At 39.9% G+C, this 12,479-nt stretch overlaps 2 protein-coding genes across 2 annotated transcripts; one reads left to right on the top strand and one right to left on the bottom strand.

Annotated features, from left to right (window-relative positions):
• Nucleotides 1-618: 618 nt before the first annotated feature.
• On the bottom strand, nucleotides 619-5,377 carry NIF3L1 (NGG1 interacting factor 3 like 1). The gene is made up of 6 exons (XM_010224561.2): nucleotides 4,916-5,377; nucleotides 4,162-4,324; nucleotides 3,586-3,712; nucleotides 3,083-3,221; nucleotides 2,249-2,332; nucleotides 619-1,220 (listed from the first exon to the last, which is right to left on the bottom strand). Exons 1-6 carry the CDS (start codon nucleotides 5,337-5,339, stop codon nucleotides 1,036-1,038), a joined length of 1,122 nt encoding a protein of 373 aa, XP_010222863.2. The 5' UTR covers nucleotides 5,340-5,377; the 3' UTR covers nucleotides 619-1,035.
• An 897-nt stretch (nucleotides 5,378-6,274) lies between these two features.
• PPIL3 (peptidylprolyl isomerase like 3) lies at nucleotides 6,275-11,247 on the top strand. The gene is made up of 6 exons (XM_010224562.2): nucleotides 6,275-6,319; nucleotides 6,761-6,835; nucleotides 8,230-8,323; nucleotides 8,926-8,993; nucleotides 9,439-9,557; nucleotides 10,988-11,247. The coding sequence occupies exons 1-6, from the start codon at nucleotides 6,317-6,319 to the stop codon at nucleotides 11,112-11,114; spliced, it is 486 nt and encodes a 161-aa protein (XP_010222864.1). The 5' UTR covers nucleotides 6,275-6,316; the 3' UTR covers nucleotides 11,115-11,247.
• The last annotated feature ends 1,232 nt before the right edge of the window (nucleotides 11,248-12,479 follow it).

The raw sequence follows: 12,479 nt of genomic DNA, 5'->3' as shown, positions 1-12,479 counted from the left end.
TTAGTTGGACAAACTGATCTAATCAGCCTGACTTTAGATTTTTTTAGCTAACAGTTCTGGTAGACTATCAAATGCCTAAGCAGGCCAGGAACAGGGCTGCAGGCGTTATCACAGAGCTGCTAAGAGAAAGTTAATTGATATAGTTCTTGGCTGTTCCTGACTGTGAAATCATGCAGACTCAAGACAATTACTGTGAAATAATTCCTTGGATTTTGTGTTAAAATATTTCAGCTTAATTTTGTTCCACTTTGGAATGACGGCCCCAGCTGTGCATTAATTTTCTGCCTCTTGCATTCTGTATGAGGTATTTGAGTCCAGTAGCATTTCAGTGTCTTCTATAGCAATACAGAACTGCTGAACTTGGGGAGATCTGTTCCACAGTCCTTTATAGGAGCAAGAAGAAATGTTTTATGCTGCTGAACCATTTTACCATTCCTGTTTCTCAGTTTACTTAGAAGTGCTCATGGTATTGATAATCCTGGAGTTACTCACCTCTTTCTAGTTAAACACAAATGGAACAAGACATGCACTTACAGTTAAAGAAATAAAGCCCTAAATTGGGTTTGCATAGGAGTCTAATACACTAAGTTGCTGCATGCAACTCAGCAAGCTAAAGACTTGTTATATGATCCAGTTTCATTAACACAACTTAAAAGGACTGACTTAACTGGTAGATTTTCCTTTTCAAAATTGTAGCTGCAGTAGGACAGAATTGCTGTGTAAATTTGAAAATGGAAACATAAGTCAGGTTTTTATAGTTAACCCAAACCAAAGCTTTGGTTGTTATTCAAGTATATGGAATTGATTAGTAACAGTAACTTTATTTGAGAACAGCCTGATAATTGAGTAGACTAGCCTTCATTAGTCCAAAATTTGCATTTATGATTTTTCTGACATAGGACTACATATCCCCAAATATGGAGCATATAATACAATTATTCTAAACTGGACAAATTTAGAGCCTCTTAATTAAGTTTACATTTGGAAAGGTCTGTGCAAAATACTGTGAAAGTTTAACTGAGTGATTTGTTTCCTCTATGCCACTTGGAGGGGATCTCTGTCTTTTTCTGACACGATTATGTTGATCTTGTTCTGTAGATGGGTAGCTAGTGTGTCACGCAGCTCTGACAAGAAGCCTCGCTCAGTGTTACTGTGCTCACACAGAACAACGCTGCTCCCGTCGGCAACAGCATCCAGAACGGCATGGTGGGACATCTCTCCTGCCATTTTGAAAAAGAAATTGCATGCAGGTTACAAACAGTACGGATTTAGGTAACCAGTTATTTGCAGCGTATTCATAATCTTTCTTGGAAGCTGTGAAGGGTTTAACAGGGGAACTAGCCAGAAGCCCATAAGGGAGACTGCAATATCATTGGTTCTGTTAAGAGTATGGCATACTCCACATTTTAGGAAAGCAATGTCAGAATTTGCACAGAATATTGCAAACTTACGGTGTCTAGTGTCCCATTAAGGACTTGTAGCCTATGTCCCTGGTGTACTGTTGACACAAAGACACAAAAATTCCTTGCCCTCTTTAAATAGTGATAGATTCTGCCACTTCGGGCAGGGAATCAGAGTGTGCAAAGTAGTTAGGAAGTGGCCTGTCTGGTAGTTACACATCTGCTCAAGTGGATCTCTGGGATGGAGCACAGTACTGTGAAAACCTCATGCAAAAGAGGGCTGAGGGTCATCTCTTCAGAGTAAGGGGGTGACAGGCCTTGCCAAAGAAATCACTCAAAAAAATTATGCAGAATACTGGCCACCCCCTCACATCATGAAACAAACTGTGAGGAGTACTGTCACACGGCCAGAAATAGGATAATTGTCTAAGGGACCTTTTGGCCAAATAGAGAAAGGCAACTGTTACGTATTTTACTTTGTAAGATTGTGTACCTTACTACCTTACATTCCATTTTCCTTCAGGGAACTCTGTAGGGAACTGGAGAAATACCTTTTATAGATATTTACAATAGGCCAGTAGAGAAGCGCACTTGAAACACAGGTAGAGATGGACTTTGGCATCATACACTGATTTGGGGTTGAAATATTATGTGTATGTAGCACAATGTTTTACTTCAAAAAAATCTTCCCTGTGCCACAAAGCTATCTGATCTGTGTCACTCCTATTACTTCCTCAATTGTATGAAGTAATACTGTCTGGCCAAATCTTTAAACAGATGGTCAACCCTTTTTTTTCTCCTAGTGGCTATTTTTACAAAGATAAGGAACCAGCAATATAATCTCCTACCTGTGAGATAGAGATCAGCTTTCACTCCCTTCAGGACACTGCTTCCAGAACCAGCACACAGAGCAACTTTCTTCACCGGTGATTCTGCAGGATGTAAGGTGCCACAGTTAAATTCCCTTTCCTCTGTTCAGCCTTCATGCCAGTATTACTATTAATTGAAGTAACATTCTAATTTTAGAATCAGTGCAAATCTGTCAGTTTAAAAGTGTCACAGGCAAAAATATCTTTGATAATAGAGCAAAATCCTCTGCATATGAAGTTTTGAAAAGTTTGCTCTCTCAAATTCTAGTATCTGTGTTCCCAGGAGTTTAGGATAAGTAACTGGGATAAGAGGACCTTTTTTGCAGACCCACCATTTGACCTAGGGTATGTCACCTTCTCTTCCCCTATTCTTTTTTTTTTTTTTTTTTTACTGAAACGTGGATGGTTACATGTTTTTAAGAATACTATAAAGCATCTTGTTATCTTAAGGTGCTTTGAAATTTAGCATTCAATTACAAAAGTGAGTGTAAAGTTATATACATTTGTGTCTGAACTCTCGAGGAAAAAAGTTTTGGTAACGTTATGTAATTTGTGAAAAGGATGTCTTGTGCAGCTTTCGTTCCCTTTCTCCACAATGACAACCACCATAATGCAGAACTTCTAGTGAGAAGTACATATAATATCCTTTTGTATGACTGAATCACACAAAGCTGTATTTTTAATATTGCTTCCTATTACTTGGAAGCAAACCTGTTCAAAGCAGCAGTTTCACACACCCACACATGCATTTGCTCTCCTCGTATTTATGGAATATGAATTTTGGTGGACAGTTGTAGTTGCAAGCTTATTTACCTAGTGTTTTGCCCTTTCCCACGGCTAGGCGGATGTGGGGTAATTTTAGGTGGCTTTTAATGCGCTCGATCATGGTTAACAAGGAGACTGGCTCACTCAGTGTGCAGAGACGTCCCATTCCAGTATGTGGAAGAAGTGGCTGAAGAGAAGAGAAATTAAGATTACTCTGAGAAAGCTGATTCCAAAAGCTCACATTGCTTTCCATACTATACGAAAGTGATCGTATTGGGTGTTAAGAATGAATTTCTCTGAACTTTGCAGAAGAAACACATATGTGATGTTCTAAAATGTAACACAAGAAGTGCACTAGCTATTAGAACTGTTTTAAGAATTGATATAGGCCACAAGTGTGTTCACTGTTTTGAAAAATGTATGTGGTTTCAGCTCTCCGATAGGCCAGCATTTCGGAGCACTGACAGGTCACACAGGAAACCTGTGATGCCAGCAACTGTTAGATTTCAGTCTTTCGGGCAGTCAGCTCATAGAAGTAAAACATGCATTACCTTTTGTAGTAACAGAATCTCAGTCCTGTGATAGAGAGAGCTGTTCTTGGACAATAGTGCCACCACCTCCAACAGTGCTTTCTGAGAGCAGTTTAGACTCACTCGTGTTTGTTCTTCACCTTCTACCCTGAGGAAAGATGTATTTGGCGATTGCTAGGAAAGTAGTTAAATTTTCAGCATCTTGTTAACAGAATATAAAGCCAGTCTATCATAGAGAAAGGGAAAAAGGAGGACTGGCAGTAGTCTAGTCTACTGTTATGGAAATACATATATGTGTGTGTATATATATATATAAAACTCAACTGTCCTCACTGAGCTTCCTGTAAAAACTCTTCCTCACCATCCTCACTTAGGCCACGTGAAGCCACACTGAGTTGCTAGTTACCATTTAATCTCACATGGATTAGTCAGAAAAAAATGATTATCCTGTAAGTTAATAGATCTTTTCTGGGAGGAAAAACAAAAACAAAACAACAGCAACAAAGCATACAGAAAGTCATTACAATAGTAAAATATACTTCTGGCAATGTGTTCTTTCAAGCACCAGAAAGCCAAATGAGGGAGTGAAGCAGGTACCTGACAGGGAGAGTAGTGATGGAGGAGATGTCTTGAATGTCTTTGATTTTGGACAGCAGCGTCTCTAGCTCCGTGCTGTCTGCGCAGAGTTCTACCCGGTGAGGGCCCTCCGTTGGATAGTGTGGAGCAGTTGAGGGATGTAGTGGGACAGAGGTACAGGCACCTGAGAACACAGCACACAGCTTAGCTGCATTATAACGTTGGATGAGATTCCTTATGCTGATTTTAACAGACAGAAAAGTGACAAATGGAAAATGCTTACTTATGCAAAAGATATGCATTTTTGAACAAATTTTGCATTTGAATTCATTTTCCATGACCAGAACTGGAATTTGCAGACAAGATGATATGCCATTCAAGCCATTCAAGTTCTAACCTAAAAACTGCACAAACAAATATTAAGTTTCTGATTTGGAAATCAGTCTGGAAAAGACGTAGCTGATTTCAATTATGAGCTACAACACAGAATAAAAATCTAAAAGAATTTCAGATATCTAAAGTGCTGTAGGAACTACTAGACTTTGCACTTTATAAATCAATGTCAGTGATTTAAAGTCAGCAGTTTAAACTTTTCAACCAAAATATGCAGTAAATATGCATGTAACAGAACTGTACCAGTTCTGACTACATCCTGTAGCAGAAACATGCATCTCAAAACGTCTACAGCTGTTTGTATCTGGTGTGTCTCACCAAGATCAATTCCCTAAACTAAGCGGAGGGTGCTCAGAAGTCCTGGAGATACCATTACTCTCACCAAGTCCCTTTGCCAGCCAGTCGTTGACCCCGTGAGGTATGGCGTCGTACGCGGTGTGCGGGGAGTAAATCCCGATGCGGTGCTCCAGAGCGCGCACCACCAGCCGTTCCTTCCAGGTCCCCCACGTTACCCGCTTGAGTGGCGTGAATATGGGAGGGTGGTAGGAGAGGATGAGCTCTGCCTTCCTCTGCACGGCCTCCTCCATCACCTCCTCCGTGAGGTCGTTCGTGAGGAAAAGGGTGTTGACAACATGGGGAGGGCTCGGCTCCACCAGCAGCCCCACGTTGTCCCAGCTTTCAGCCAGAGAGGGCGACGCGAAGGCGTTGAGGGCGGACACGAGCTCCCCGAGGTTCATGACGGAGCGGGAGGACCGGCGGCCCAGGGGGATGGCGCGGCAAAGGAGCTGTGTGCCCCACAGCAGCATGCGGCGCCCTCCGGGGCGGGAGAGGGAAGGAAACGGGGTAAATAATTACTGAAAAGCACGGAAACCGTTGCAATGCCCTTCGTTTTCACGCGCCGCGAGCAGCGTTTACCTTTTGCACCGCGACCCGTAACCGCCCCCCGCGACCGTTAACGGCGCCGCGCTGCCGCCGCCCTCCCCTCGCGCCCCCGCAGGCCCGCGGGGTGGTGCCTGGCCCGGCCCCGCCGCTTCCGCCGTGTGAGCCGGCGGGGGCGGCCTCTCCGCGGGCTGCCGGTGAGCGGGGCCGCCGGTGAGCGGGGCCGGCGAGCGCTGCGCGCGGCCTTGGGAGCGGCGCCGCGAGGGGCGGCCGGGCGGGCGGGCTGGTGCGAGGCCGCCGTGCGCCCGGGCCGGGCTCGCGGCCGCCGTGCGCCCTCGCGGCCCTTTTCCTGAACTAACTCCAGGCGCTTTGTTTAAAAACAGCGTTTGCTGCGGTGCTTGGGTGCAGGTACTTGGCGGTCGCAGGCGCCCAGAGCCACCAGGAGGTGACGCTGAGTTGAACTTGTGTACAGGTACTGGCATGTGTTTTTTTTTTTTTTTTTTTTTTTTTTTTTTTTTTTTTTTTAATCAGTTAACCTGTGTGATGCGTGTAACCATAAGCTCTAGAAAAAATATTATTGCTTAGTAAAAGCTCTTATTTCAGGATAGACTGGGTTTTTTGCCCATGTCATTTTCTGAACTGTTTATTCTACCTACCTCTATTTCTTTATATGCTGGCTAGCTATGTAATGCAAATAAACTGTTTATCCACAGAGTGTGGCTTGAATAATGCTGCAAAACCTTACTAAGAAGCTCGTAATTTCATTAACCGTGCATATATCTTAGGATTGTAAAGTACTTGGGACTATGGAAAGAAATAACAGATTTTTTTGCCCCCCCCCTTTTTTTTCTTCCTCCAGGAACCAGCTATAGACAAATCTACCTCAGCTTTTTGATGAGCAAACATGGTGAGATCAGTAGTAATTTTTATATACTGATTTTTGAAAATCATCTTTTGAAAGTGAATAGCTGTTCTGCATCTCAGTGATTATGTGTTTTACTCTGAAATTGTGAAGGCTTTGCAATGAAAAGCTCTGCTTTCCATTTCAAAGATTTCTACACAAATATAAAAGTCTTATTGTGTTTTTAGATCAATGAACTACTAGCACCAACATATTCTCCTTTTCATGGTGTCTTAAGACATTAAACTTGAATCCTAATTTGACTAATATCGGGTCATCTAGTTTGCTTTCTACTACAGGTGCATTGCTCAGGTTGTGAGCGCATAGCTCTGAATGTATGTAAGCTTCTACAGCTGTAGGCTTTGAAAAGGCTTTGAAAAGTTTAACAATAAGGAAATAAAGATAAAAGATATTACAATAAAGATATTATATTCTGCTCTTGCTCAGGCTGTCACGCTGCACACTGATGTAGGAGATATTAAAATAGAACTATTCTGTGAGCGAACACCAAAAACTTGTGAGGTAAGTCATGTAACAAGTAGGATTATTAGTGTTGAAGCAGAGCAGTAGGAGTAGTGAAGATCATAGAGGAGGTAAAATGTATGTTGCAATTCATTGTTTCATATCATGGAATATTTGCATTTTAAGCTGCTATAGTGCCTCATCAACTTGAGGGATTTGTTGCATGCTGCATTGTACTGTCCACAGTTTTGCTGCCTATTTATTTCAGATAAGGTTTAGCTAACGGCCTCTTCTCTCTGAGTTATCGCCCAAAATGTCCTTTGTCCTTAGCAGGAAACATGGGACTTTGTCCTGGGATTCCCAAACTTCCTTTGGTTTGCCCATACTCATACCACTTAGCTTTTTGAAAAGAACTCCTAGTCTGTTAGAGACGCCAGTTCTGCTTTGTGCAATAAAGCTTAAATTGAAGTCAATTTTTAACTAATTGTGCTGAGTGCATTGTGAATGCAAGTGATACTTCTGAGTATGTCTTAAGAATCCTTGTGTTTGTTCTTCAAGTCAGAGAATCTTCTGCAGTAAGTTCTGTATAATATCCTTTGCATCTGTGACTGTGTCAAAGGAGCATCTTAACCTAAATCTGAGAATGACTATCCTGTGTGTCAATGGGATTCACTGAATACTGATTCTTCAAACTATCAGAGTCACCATGTGTAGGAAACCAAGAAAACAGGAGCTGTAAACACAAACTGTGATCTCTTGAAACAGCAGGCTATACAAGACTTTTCTATTTTTTTTTTTTTACAGCCGTTTCTGTTTTGGTTATAGATGCCACACATGATGTTTTAATTATAGTTTCAGGAGACTAAAGTAAGTTAAAGAGTATTTTAGTTCAAAATCCCTAGTTTCAGCTGCAAAACTTTCATCTTGCACATTCTGAGCAGCCCAAACTTACATTCACTATTTCACTGAAATTTATCTCAAAGGGAGTTTTCCTTGCAAAATGCTGAACAATACTTGCCCTTATCCAAGTAGTGCACCATCAGTTATCTATGGTATAGAGGTCCTTCAAAAAAGACGAATGTTCTTGTACTGAATCGAAAGAGAATATTTATGACCCACCCCTCATCAGAGCCATCTTCCCTATGGTGCTCTGTGTAGGCAGCTTCTGTGTTGCTTTGTTGATTTTTCTGGAACATTCTGGATTTGGTATTTAAAAGAAAACAAGAACAACAAAACAGCAAAACTGTAGTAATGACCCTGAAAATGGATGGAAAATGCCTGAGGGTTATTTGTATCTTTTAATAGCCAACAATAGTCTGGGACAGTTGACTAATGCTGTGACATGCTCACAGTGCAAAGCAGACTCAGAGCTAGTCTTGCCAGTGCTGTGATTTTAGCTACATAGGATATTATTTCAGAGTTGCTTGTTAATATGCTGTGTTTCATTTCCTTAGAATTTCCTGGCGCTTTGTGCTAGTAACTACTACAGTGGCTGCGTATTTCACCGGAATATAAAGGGCTTCATGGTTCAGACAGGGGATCCATTAGGTAAATCCTTCTGTCAGGGTCTGTATATAGAGAAATATACAGGGATGAGATGAAACAAACATTATTGTTGACAGGGTTGTGTGATGTACCTAGTTTTCTGTCATGAGTTTACGGAAGAGCAGCCATTATCTTAGCTCTAAATAACCATGCAGTGGAAAAGTATTGTACAGACTTTAATTTTTCCAGCTGTTTTCACTGAATATAATGGTTCTGCTGACTTACCAGTACTTGCACAGGCAATAGTTGCTACTCTGGTTTCTTCCTGAAAGCTTCCAGTGCTTCTAAAAATTCTCTTTAGTGTTTTGGGAAATGCCTAGACAGTGTCAGCTATTTGGGAGAAATAGATGATTCACCTGTGCACTTATTCCCATATACAATTCAGAACGAGTGCAAATATCTCAGCACTTTGTGCTGCTTAATAGTCATTTATATTATTGAGCTAGTGTTCTACTCAGTAATGAAACATGAGAAATTTATCCCTGCTTTAAGCAATCTATTAGTCCTTCTATAGTGTGTTTGCCGTAACATGTTAGAACAATACATCATTTCTGAATTTTTCAGTCGTGAGAATCCAATCATCTGTTGTGGTCCTCCTTTGGCAGGCACTGGAAAGGGAGGTACCAGCATCTGGGGCAGGAAGTTTGAAGATGAATTCAGTGAATACCTGAAGGTATTGGTGTGTTTTCAGTATACTGTTATGTTTCACATACAGTTTCCTTAAAGGTGGGAAAATGACCAATGTTGTGTTGCACTAGATTAAATACCTGTCTTGTGACTGTGAAATAAGGCATAAGCCCACAGTTAGATATGTTATTAAAGCTTGCTGTTGAAATAGGAACAGGCATTTCTGTACTTTACAAGTTAGATTTGAGGGTTCTCAGCACTGAGAACAGAAGTAAGAACGTAAGATTTTTTTTTTAATTCACCGAGGATAAAAAGGTCATTTTGAATTATAAGAGCAGATTTGAGGAGAGAATTATGGGTGGTGATAGCAGCAAAGATTTGTTTTTACTAATGATATTGGAGTACTAAGTCATTAATCATTTTGTACGTTTGAAATCCTGCTTTCACAGATAAATATTCAATGCTCAGGGGTTTTGTTTTCCTTCTTTTAGCACAGTGTCCGTGGAGTTGTTTCAATGGCAAACAATGGTCCGAATACCAATGGATCACAGTTCTTCATCACTTATGCCAAGCAACCACACCTGGATATGAAGTACACTGTGTTTGGGAAGTGAGTGAGATCCAAATGTTGCCTCTTTCAGAGCATGGGAAGGATCTGAATATTTCGGGGCACATGCAATGCAAATTTAGAAACTTTTATGGCAAAAGTCTTGAAAATTGTGACTGTATATATAGATGTATGGTCTTGCACTGTCACCAGAATTAGTTGACCCAAAGTACTGCTCCATTTCTTTTAATTAGGCATAGGAAATTTAGTGGAAATAGGCATTTAAAAATAGTATCAAAGATGGAGCTGTGTTTTTTTTTTTTTTTTTTTTCTCTGTACTAGCCATTCCAGCTTGCTGTCCATTTGGGCATGGACAGGAAAGCAAGCTGAAATAGCTGGTACAAAAAAAAAAACAAAACAAAAAAACCAACACCATGCTTGATTCTGTTTTTCTATCTTGAAGTCATGGTAATGGCTTTTCTTTTGCTTGTTGCTGAAAGGCCTCTTGTGTACAAGTGAATCTGATGAAGGCAGTTTTTGTTCATCAAATAGAGTTGAAAGTTCAAAGTAACTAGTGAAAATTAAAAATTGCATTTTTACCAATTTGTATTGTTTATGAGCATGCAAGCATAGTGTTCTTTCATCTCTGTTTAAGTGTGATTTGAAGCAGTTTTTTTGTATGTCTCTCTTCCCACAAAATAGCAGGGGCTCTGATACGTGAACTCTGCTAGATTTTTTTGTGGCAGTTGAAGATAACTTGTTGTAGTTGCAAAATCAGCTGAGCAGAACGCTCATTCATGTTTCAGCCATAGTCCAGCATCCGAGATTCAAAAAAATTGATGAATGTGAGAGTGAATTGAATGGTAATGACATGTGTTCTGCCAAGTCTGTTACCGGGTTACTAAACTGTTAAAATTTAGCAGAACTAATTATTTAAATGGAAAATTTAAGGAATTTATTAGAATAATTTCTCTTGCCACTTCTTCAGCCTGAACAGGAGTCAGAAAGTGTAAGTGCATTTGTTCCATTAGATGTACACAGTTACTAGTGGTCAATCTAATCTTGCCTTTGAGTAGAAGGTTAGTAATTATAATCTTACATTTGGAAACTGATTTTCCAGCTCTGAGATTTCAGTAGTTCACTGTGAAGTCTGGTATAACCAATATCTTGCTTCTAGTTAAACATATACTGTGAGCATTCAGTCATGCCTGCCAGGAGGTGGTCTTTATCGCTGTGTTTTGTATAAAACATGATACTGTTGGTGGGAATTACTTTTATGGCTTATCAGAATCTCTCATGGATGCCTAAAATTCTCTTTCAGTATAGGTTATAATACTATATGCAAGGTTTTGTCTTCCTTATTTTTATCATTTGCTTGCCAAGTGCTTACACGGTGGTACTTAACTTGCTGTAAAGTGCTTTAAGATAACCTCAAATGTGAAAGTTAAATTGTTTGTTAGAAGGAGCTTCCTAAAGTTCTGCTTTTCTTGCAGAGTTATTGATGGCTTGGAGACCCTGGATGAGCTGGAGAAACTGCCTGTGAATGAAAAAACCTACCGACCTCTTAATGATGTTCGCATTAAAGACATCACAATTCATGCCAACCCTTTTGCTCTGTAGCCAAAAAAAAAATGCCTCTTTACTAGTCAGAAAGACTGCTGGATTATGGCGTTTAAAAAGTCATCAGAAAGAATTACTCAAATTGGATGATACCTTTGGTCCTTGAATACAGGGCCTTCAGGAGCTGTGACATTGGGAGTTGTCACATGGAAGTCTTAATGCTTCAGCAGCCAGTTTTTCCAGAATACCTTCTAGGATTTTGGCTTCAAAACATAGCTTTTTGTATATGTAAAATGAGGGAAGACTTTTAAATATATATATATTTTTTTACAAATCTTTGATTTCTGTCTTGTCTTTCTAAGGGGAATTATTCAGAAACAAATTTAGATAGAATTACATTTTAGCAATTTTGAAACTTTCCCAGGTAAGCGCCAACATTTCTTACTTAATGTTTTTTTTTAAACTGAGAAAAATACGTACTTTTGTTTTCTTCTAGGTGAGAGTGGTGTAATAGATAGAAGAATCATTTCCCTGCTAGTGGATTAAAGACCATGTTTAAATGAGTGCTTTCTCTTGTACTGATGTGTGGGACTGAAACTCTTCAGCTTCCCCAGAAGGTAGATCAGAAATAATTATTTCTGCCTCTGGCACAATGTTTTTGTTAAGTGTTTTCATCTTTACATAGCAGCTCTTTGAAAAGAGGTAACTATGGATTTAGTGCAATTTCGTTTTCATCCCGTTGTTGCATAAACAGGATTAAACAAAAAAAGAGTAGTGATGAAGGTTGTAATCAGGCTTCTTACCAAGAATATCCTGATTTCCTTAAAATAAAACATAGTACAAACAAGATGTTGTTAAAGACTGTCTTGCATGTTAGTGGTGAGATGGTTAGAACCCCTCCTGGTACTGTATGACAGAAAGAAGAGGGCAGTGCCTGTGAGAAGTGGTGGTTGGCACAGCAAAGTAACAATGGAAATACTAAAAATAACTGGTGACCAAGCTGTTGACTTCAAATGAGATTATCTGCAAAAAGTTATAGAGATGCGTCAATATTGACTGGTTGGAGTAGTAAAGGGATATATACATGGTTACTTATATACAGAGATACAGAAATGTGCCTATATGATGCTCATCCTATGCTCAAGTCCCTTTGATGAATCCCAAAAGAAAACACTTTGGCATTCATTTTGCATTGAAAACGATTTGGCATTCATCAGTCTCTACTCGTTTGGATCCAGCACCAAACAAACAAACAAACAAAAAAAAGGTGAAGGAAGGGTGTTTTAAAAATATTTTAGTGTACTTAGCATAAAATTAACAGACTTGAGCAGGCACAAGAAAGCCATTTTTACACTTAATAAAAGCAATTCTTCATGTTGGGCATGTTGAGAAAAACAACATTCTGATTTCATCCGTTTATTTAAA

This window comes from Tinamus guttatus, unplaced genomic scaffold, assembly GCF_059628265.1.
Source record: "Tinamus guttatus ecotype Peru unplaced genomic scaffold, ASM5962826v1 Tinamus_guttatus_pri_ptg000197l, whole genome shotgun sequence".
Classification (NCBI taxonomy): domain Eukaryota; kingdom Metazoa; phylum Chordata; class Aves; order Tinamiformes; family Tinamidae; genus Tinamus; species Tinamus guttatus.
Note: the sequence above shows the minus strand (reverse complement) of the source record. Positions and strands in the feature narration are given on the sequence as shown.

What these genes read in the sequence shown, in the direction of transcription:
- PPIL3 (XM_010224562.2), top strand. An exon ending in GAACACCAAAAACTTGTGAG is followed by an intron (nt 6,836 to 8,229) that starts GTAAGTCATGTA and finishes TCATTTCCTTAG; the next exon opens with AATTTCCTGGCGCTTTGTGC. An exon ending in AATTCAGTGAATACCTGAAG is followed by an intron (nt 8,994 to 9,438) that starts GTATTGGTGTGT and finishes TCCTTCTTTTAG; the next exon opens with CACAGTGTCCGTGGAGTTGT.
- NIF3L1 (XM_010224561.2), bottom strand. Translation starts at nt 5,339, where the DNA reads ATGCTGCTGTGGGGCACACAGCTCCTTTGCCGCGCCATCCCCCTGGGC. An exon ending in AGATTCTGTTACTACAAAAG is followed by an intron (nt 3,222 to 3,585) that starts GTAATGCATGTT and finishes TCTTCTCTTCAG; the next exon opens with CCACTTCTTCCACATACTGG. An exon ending in AGCTGATCTCTATCTCACAG is followed by an intron (nt 1,221 to 2,248) that starts GTAGGAGATTAT and finishes TCAAAATGGCAG; the next exon opens with GAGAGATGTCCCACCATGCC.